At 39.8% G+C, this 8,476-nt stretch overlaps 1 protein-coding gene across 1 annotated transcript; it reads right to left on the bottom strand.

Annotated features, from left to right (window-relative positions):
* Window positions 1-947: 947 nt before the first annotated feature.
* On the bottom strand, window positions 948-7,705 carry LOC122783693 (sex comb on midleg-like protein 4). The gene is made up of 6 exons (XM_044048486.1): window positions 7,560-7,705; window positions 6,528-6,730; window positions 5,898-6,027; window positions 4,163-4,375; window positions 3,193-3,338; window positions 948-2,615 (listed from the first exon to the last, which is right to left on the bottom strand). Exons 2-6 carry the CDS (start codon window positions 6,723-6,725, stop codon window positions 2,490-2,492), a joined length of 813 nt encoding a protein of 270 aa, XP_043904421.1. The 5' UTR covers window positions 6,726-6,730; window positions 7,560-7,705; the 3' UTR covers window positions 948-2,489.
* Between the last annotated feature and the right edge of the window lie 771 nt (window positions 7,706-8,476).

The raw sequence follows: 8,476 nt of genomic DNA, 5'->3' as shown, positions 1-8,476 counted from the left end.
TTGTGAAATTTTGGACGACATACTATAGTATGACTTGTTTGTCAAATTTTGGACGACATACTAACCTATGACTTTTTTGACAAAATTTGAACAACATGCTTTAGTATAAATTTTTTATCAAATTTTGGACCACATACTATAGTATAACTTTTTTGTCAAATTTTGGATGACATACTAACCTATGTCTTTTTTGTCAAAATTTGGACAACATACTATAGTATAACTTTTTTGACAAAATTTGGACGACATACTATGGTATGACTTTTTTGTCAAATTTTGGACGAATATACACCTATGACTCTTTTGTCAAATATTGGACGGCATACTATAGTATGACTTTTTTGTCAAGCTTTGGACAAGATACTTACCTATGACTTTTTTGTCAAATTTTGGACGACATACTAACCTATGACTTTTTTGTCATATTTTGGACGAAATACTTACCTATCACTTTTTTGTCAAATTTTGGACGACATACTAACCTATGACTTTTTTGTCAATTTTTTACGACATACTAACCTATGACTTTTTTGTCAAATTTTGGACGTCATACTATAGTATGACTTTTTTGTTAAATCTTGGAAGACATACTAACCTATGACCTTTTTGTCACATTTTGGACGACATACTAACCTATGACTTTTTTGACAAAGTTTGTACAACATACTAACCTATGACCTTTTTGTCACATTTTGGACGACATACTAACCTATGACTTTTTTCACAAAATTTGGACGATGTACTAACCTATGACTTTTTTTTAACCTTTGGACGACATACTAAAGTATGACTTTTTCCTCAAATTTTGGATGACATACTAACATATAACTTTTTTTCTCAAAATTTGGATGACATACTATGACTTTTTTCATCTACATAAATATATTAATGCAAGAAAACAACAGAAAATGCAACTTCAAAAATATTTAAATAGAGAAGCAGGTACATTTGGAGTAAAGATGCATTTAATTAATGTGATACAAAACTTGTGGAAAATAAGTCTTGTGGAGTCCAATTCCACACCGCCCTTCTTACAGATCATGGAATTCCATTTATTAGACTAATTTGTTGTTTTATTTAAAATAAGCAAAAGTTTTGTAGCTCACTTTAACAGACGACATCCTCCATCAACATACAAGTCTGACTGTGACACAAAATTTCAGAGAAAATTTTAAGCAAAACACAAAATATCATATACATATTTAGCAATGAAAATTCCACTAGGTTAATTGAACAAATCTCCATGAGATTGATAACGTGTGTCCAAGCTGAGGTTTGTACAATATTACATGACAAATGTAGGTTTTGTGTCTTTGATTACTGTTATTAATGCTGTCACTGTTAATGCTTATACTGAGTAGTTGGTCAGTTTTTCTTTACGATTGGACATAAAGCACTGCTGCGTTTTTGTCTGGTAAAAAAAAAAAAGAGAAATTCACAGTTCACTGTTAAAATAACTAGAGAGGTATCGTGTGAATAGAATAGAAACCATACAACCATAAGTGTATTTGTATGGATGTTGCACAGATAAGACCCCAGGTGGTGCTCAAGCCCCTTTTGAGAGACGTTTTTATTTATGTCTTTTTGTGTATTCTCTATTCTATTTTTTAATATGACCCATGGCATCATTTCTTAATTAAAACTGTGTAATAATGCCCCCCAAAAATGTAAATATATAGTAATTCTGAGTACTAAACATCTGCATGAGTGTATGTTTATTGCAATAAATAAATATTGAGGTATTGATGAGGCTGTATTCGCAGTAATTCTTTGACTGAGCACAAAGTCATACGGGTTTGTTTCCAGATGTCATCACTCACACCGCTTCTGCAACCTTCTGGCACACTGGAAGTGTTGCAAGTCAAGACTGTAAAACCAGAAAGTGTAACATCACATTCAATTTATGAGAGCATAATGAAAATCCATCTGCCTTGTTTCCTGCCTTGAGTGTGATTCTGAGCACATCTGCTTAGTCAGACACCGTATGGTTTCGCTGTTCATTCACTCAGTGCCGAGCTGTGGTTTGTGGTAAAAAAAAAAAAAATGCCCCTGTTTCTTTGTTTCACTATTTCTTGATGATGAAATACAGTACATCTCTCTTCTTCAAATGTCTTGCACACTTTTATGTCGAGGTAAAGAGAACAGATCTGAAAGATTAAAAATTTGAGTTTTTGAGATTTTGAATCGCCTCCAAACGGATTATCTGAAAACATTTCTTTGAGTTTTAAAAAAACAGTGTCAATAACTGAGATCTGCAAAGGGTCACATTTCAATGTACTGTCGCTGCCATTGATGTGGCACTATTTACACTGTAAAACTATTCAGATATGCAGTAAACAAAGATGGGAAGAAAAAAAGACGTGAACGGGGTCCAATTTGTCAACAAAGTGTGAAAAAGTCCAAAGGTGCTCGTGAGCTATTGCTGATGGTTGGGAAAGTCTGTGTGAATCAGGGTGAAAGCAGAGGTGACCCAGAAGTTTAGCAGAAAATCACAACCGATTCTGTTTGAGCCTGTCGATGTGGTAACAGAGTTTGAGCGCGGGGCCCAGCTTCAGCCCCAGGTACTTCATCATCATCTCACTTTTCAGCAGCAGCAGAGCGTCTCCGTCTATCTCCTGAAGCACATCACAGAGCCACGGTTACATGGACAGTACACCATTATTATATTATGAATATCACATGGTGCATGGGATGTGCAAATCAATCCTAATACAGTTTGTTTGCCAGATCAGTTAAAGGCCATTATTTAAGGAAAACATCAAGTGAAGACTGTGAAGGATAAAAGCATTACCACATGACACTATCACAACATTAGCTGCTCAATAGTGTGTTCTATGGCAAAATGAGAATGTAAAGATTTGCAGTTTCCACCATCTATGCAGAGCGGGAACGTAATGAATTACATTGGTGGTGATGGTTTGGTTTCAAGCAGAGGAGAGATAGTGATTATGTTAGACAAAGGATGTTGAACATGGAGCTGCCGGGCAGGAGGAAACATGAAAGACCGCAGAGAAGGTTCATGAATGTTGTGGACGAGGACATAAGGACATGTTAGTGTAACAGAAGAGGACACAAGGGAGCAGACAAGACGGCGGTACATGATCTGCTGTGGCGAAGCCGAAAGTCCATCAAGTCAGTCGAAAATAGATTCATTCACTTGTTCAGCCCTTCAGTGTAGTAGTCTGGACTCACATGTTTCCTGAAGACATCAGCGTGAGGTCCTAGTGCTTGAGGGTCAGCGTCTTTGATGAACCAAACCACCTCCTCCACACTCCAGTTAGATGGGTCCTTACCAGCAGGACGTTTGCACTCTCCAGAGTCTGGCATTGGACTGTAGCCTGTGAATGTAGCACAGCGAGGCAAGCAGAGGGAAGATTGTATATGAGTAAATACCACATCTGTTTATAATGAAATACATTAGCACGACTGTGTTCCACTCATGCAAATAAAGAGAACAGAGCAAAGAACAAAGCAGAGGCAGATGGATGGATGTCGGGGTTGTCTGGGTTTAGACCGTCGTGAGACAGGTTAGTTTTACCCTGCTGATGATGTGTTGTTGCAATAGTAATCTTGCATCATTAATTGATTAGATAAATAAAGAAAACACAACAAAAGTTGTTTTATATCGCTGTCTTCTTTTTTTTTAAGTTATACATCAAATTGTTCTCAAAAACTTGTAAAATGCTGAAATAACTTAATGTAAAGGTTTTTAGGGTTTTTTTGATGACTTGTTTCATGTATTTAAAGCGACGCACTGTGGGATATCATCCTTCAAACAATATCCCCGAGATTATTTTAATGGTACAGCAACTCAAACAAAGCTTGTTAAAGCCTGAGCAACGTCTGGTTTCAAGTCCGTGCCATGAAGAGAACTACAGTGTTCTACTTTGGACGACATACGTCATACGTGAGCTTGCTGTGTTATTGGAGTCATCTCATCCATAAATCAAAGTACAAACAATGAGCAATAGGTGATATAAGCCGGGCTGAAAATGCAAGCTAAGCAAATTCTAAACCGTAACCCTAAGTTATTGCAGACAACAAAATGCAGACTGGAGAAACAGAACATAAGTGTGTCATTTTGTTTGCTCTGAATTCTAAAGATTAAAAATGATCGAACGTGTAGCAATCTTATTCAGGGGTTTCCCACACACAGCCTCACCATTTCTGTTTGTATCCTGGAAGCTGCCTGGGCATGATAATTGTCTGCACAAGCCCATTGGAGTAGAGCACCTGCTGCCACGGTAACCATACAAGCGCTTTGCTGGGTACTGCGACACCATGAGGTTAAACCCGGAGTCACTGGGGTCCACGGCGTATCTCTTGGACTCCACCGGTGGGTCACATAAGAAGTCGTCAGGCGCTGGTGTCTCTGCTGGAGAAGCAGAAACAATGACAACAACAGGAAGTGACCTATTTCCAGAGAGAGGTCAAAGGTTTCACACATTTACTTAGTGACTGGGGATGGAATGTAATTACGGACTTTTCTTTAAGGTTTATGTTTGTCCTAAATTTGAACAAATCAAAGTGGTTGTAAATGTGTGATCGAACACCTGCAGCGCTAGGTATTCTCAGACTACCTGATATTTTTAATTAACATATAGTTTGTGCACTTTAGACAGAATATGCACTCGGCACTTTGGAAATGAGCGTCAGTATTGTTATTATTGTTGTCCTACACTGTGTGTGTGTGTGTGTGTGTGTGTGTGTCATTTGATCCGGTATGATTTCATTTCATTTCATGTGGTCTGGTATGATTTGATTTTATGATTTCAAATATGTGTTTGAATGTTATTTTCATTTGCATTCGTCTGCAGACTCAGCCAAACAGTGATGACTGACTACTCTTATAGGAACGATAACGTTAAACCTCCCCTGAGTCTGTTATGAGTTTACCTGTGATGACAGAGCTTAAAGATGGAGATACTCCACTGAGTTGACTCTGAATCATTTTAACATTATAACTACACAGGTTTGAAAACCCCTTTATCCTTTTCATCTGTACATCCAAACATCCTTTACCTCTCCACCCCTGACCCTTTTTTTGGGGTCCCTGCTCGAAAAGAGGGTCAGGGATGAAGAGGTTAAAATACAGAATTTATATAATAGTAATTATATAATAAAATAAAGACAAAAATACAGAGACTAGTGTTGAAATACCCAAAAAGAAAATCGCGTATCTGTCTCGTGGTGCCGCAGAGAGTAAACCAGTCGGTGTTTGCACCCACAGTGTGTGTGTGTGTGTGTGTGCTTCTGTTTACAGTGTGACATTACAGTGAGGCCAAACTGCTGGTCCCTGACACATTAGATTCCTATTCCCAACTCAAATACACTGAAGGCAATCTTTAAATATTTGCTTATTCAGAGTAGAACAGATCATGTCAGGAAACTGATAGGAAAAAAAAAAAATGTCTGACTTTCTCCACAGACAATGCAGAAGAGGGAGACTAAGCGAGTGAAGAATGTTTGAGAATGTGTCTTTCTCATAGACATTACTGGGCTGTTTTTGATTTAACAAGCACACAAACACAAGAGTCAGTGTTTTCTGATACCATCTAAAAAGCATAACCCCCCCCCCACAGACAACAAGTGACTAGTTAGGGAGCAAAGAACAAAGACACCACGCTGACGTGTGTGCAAACAGAGGCATGTATTCAGTAAAAAAAAATTAAAAAAGAGAAGACGCAAAAGCAGAAGAGAGAGAGGGAGAGAGAGAGGGAGAGCACATGTCACACCGCAAAACACTCATCGAGCTGTGAGAGTCAAATAAACCTTTTTAAAAGAAAAACAAACAAAAAAAAACACCTTTCTACTGAATTAGACCTGATAATTCTGGGTGCAGAAGTAACTTTATAACAGTGAAAATGACTGTGTGTATTTTGTGTTTTTTGTGTTACCTGTTAGGACCTGTGGTGTGGACGACTGAGGGACGATTGCAGCGTCCTGTGGAACTGAGCCCATCTCAGGCTCTGGGGTGCTGCTGGGAGAAGAGTTGGCCAGTGGGGACATGACCATCCTGGGCTTCAGCTGCACACACACACACAAGCTTGTTTTTCTATCTCTACGAGGAGACATAATGCATTATCTAGCCCCTTACCCAAACCTTAACTATCACAACTAAATACCCAACCCTGAGCCTAAAACCAGACTGAAAAAGCCCTTAAACCTCGTTGATAGAACATGTGAATTAAAGAAAGTAAACACGATATCTCTCTTGTCCACTGGAGAAATGATCAGCAGTGTTTTTTGGTTCCAGACTGGAGCTTAAAGCTTAGCGTGTGTAATAATTAGTGATATTCAAATGGTGAGAGAGCAGAGTCTCTCTTTCCCAAGCACGTCAGGGAATTACGGCCTTCGCATACCAGTGATGATGTTCTTCTTCTTTATTTGCATAGTGAGCTTCTGTTTCAAATATAAAAATGGTTTGGATGCTCTGGCTTCTGCTAAAAGATGGTGCCTCCATAAAGCTTTATTCTAAAGGCTAAAATATCCCGTACTACATATAAATAAAGTGATGGCTGACTGACCTTGAAGCCAGGTTTCCTGCCTCTCTTTTTGGGGACCTTGTGGGACGACAGAGGCTCTATGTAGTGACCCTGGAACTCCAGCTTACGGATGGGTGGCCGTCCTCTCTTTCTGCCAGGCACTTTACCCTGGGGCCCCATCATAAACTGTGGGCCAGGAGCGGCAGTCTGCATCTCGGCGCTGCCAGACAGGGCACTCATCAGACCTGACGGAGACCAAAGAATATGATGATGAAAACCAAAAGTAACAGGAAGTGGCAGCTTTCAAGCGTGCGCATCACTGCCTCAGCACCGAAGTGGAGCGGAAGCTTTAGATGTATATGTGAGGCCACTCCCTACACACACACACACAGAGAGAGAGAGAGAGAGAGAGAGAGAGAGCAAAACTATAGGAAATAGAAAAAAAAGCCACAGAGAGCTTTGAAGACTGCTACACCCCTCCCCCTCTCCAGCTGCAAAGATTGAAATAAATATCATTACTGCAAAGAAAGAGAGAGAGACAGACAGACAGACAGACAGACAAAGACAGGGAACACACACACACACATAACCTCAACTAGCACACAGTTCTCAATCTTAACTTTGACCACAGTCTTGCATATGAGGCGCTGCCTCTTTAGGACCAGGTTTTGGTCCTTATGAGAACTACTGGACCTGAAAAAGTCAGTGTCACTACTAGGAAAGGTCCTAAAAAGGTAACACACCCACGCACCATCACTGTGCAACACCACAGAAGTTTTTTTTGTGTTTGTTTATCGCAATAGATGATAATGATGGACTAATTAAATGTCTTAGACCTATTACTGTATGTCTGATGTTGCCTAAAAACTGTAACCAGCGCAAACAAACAGGTTATAGAAAATTTAAAAAAATGATGATCTTCCTCGATGACAAATACTGACAGAGGAGGAACAGGAACAGAGACAGAGACAGACTGAACACGTGAACATGTGGGATCTCTTCAAATCTCCTCCTGAGAGCAAACCACACACACACACACACACACACACACACATCATTCTCAGCATTGCCTACCCTGCACACAGCTGCTGTCTGCTGACGCTTCACTCCAGCAGCAGGTCTCCTGATAGTCCCCTGATGGATCTCCAGCCGTCTGTTCTCTACTGTTCTCTACTGTTCTGTGATGCTGCTGCTGCTGCTGCTGCTACTGTACACTTTCAAAACACTCTCTCTCTCTCTCTCTCTCTCTCTCTTTCTGTGTTCCTCAATCTCCGACCACCTTCTTGTGAAACCACCCCCTCCTCCCCAACCCCTCTTCGCTATACCCCCCCTCCCCTTTCCTCTGTGTCCCCTTTCAGTTGTCATAGCAACACACTTCTAACATCCCATGGCAGCCTACAGACGTGCTGGGCTTAAAGCAGTGTGTGTGTGTGTGTGTGTGTGTGTGTCTGCCATAAGCTACTTCTGGAGACAAACCAGTCAATTGGGGACAAAAGATGGTTAGAATAAAGAATGAAGGGAGGGTTACACATGTGGTTATGATAAGGGAAATTAAGACATTTTTCTCTATACTAAGGGTAAATCTATGTTAACCCTTTAACATAGATTAACAGAGCATTTTGCCTGCTTTTTTCCATTAATACGTACAGTATACGCAGAGGCTATATGAATGTCTTATGTCCCTTTTTTCAGCACAACCTATAGGCAAAAAAAGAAAAAGATTTTTTAAATCAGATTGAATTTGTGAAATTTAGAAATACGTCACAGTTCAAAGCCCGCTTCGTTTTTATGAAGAAAAAGAAAAGAAAAACGGTCTATTTTGTGACTTCTGCACAATTATTGCTACTTTATATTATATCACTTTAAAGTCTGGATATGTGACCTGTAAACACACACACCCCAGGATGTCCATATACGGAGTTGTGTATTATTCCCATGGGTGCACCTGCAGAACATGGGTCAGTCCCTAACAGATGTCTTGTGACATCATG

This window comes from Solea senegalensis, linkage group LG17 (genome assembly GCF_019176455.1).
Source record: "Solea senegalensis isolate Sse05_10M linkage group LG17, IFAPA_SoseM_1, whole genome shotgun sequence".
Classification (NCBI taxonomy): domain Eukaryota; kingdom Metazoa; phylum Chordata; class Actinopteri; order Pleuronectiformes; family Soleidae; genus Solea; species Solea senegalensis.
Note: the sequence above shows the minus strand (reverse complement) of the source record. Positions and strands in the feature narration are given on the sequence as shown.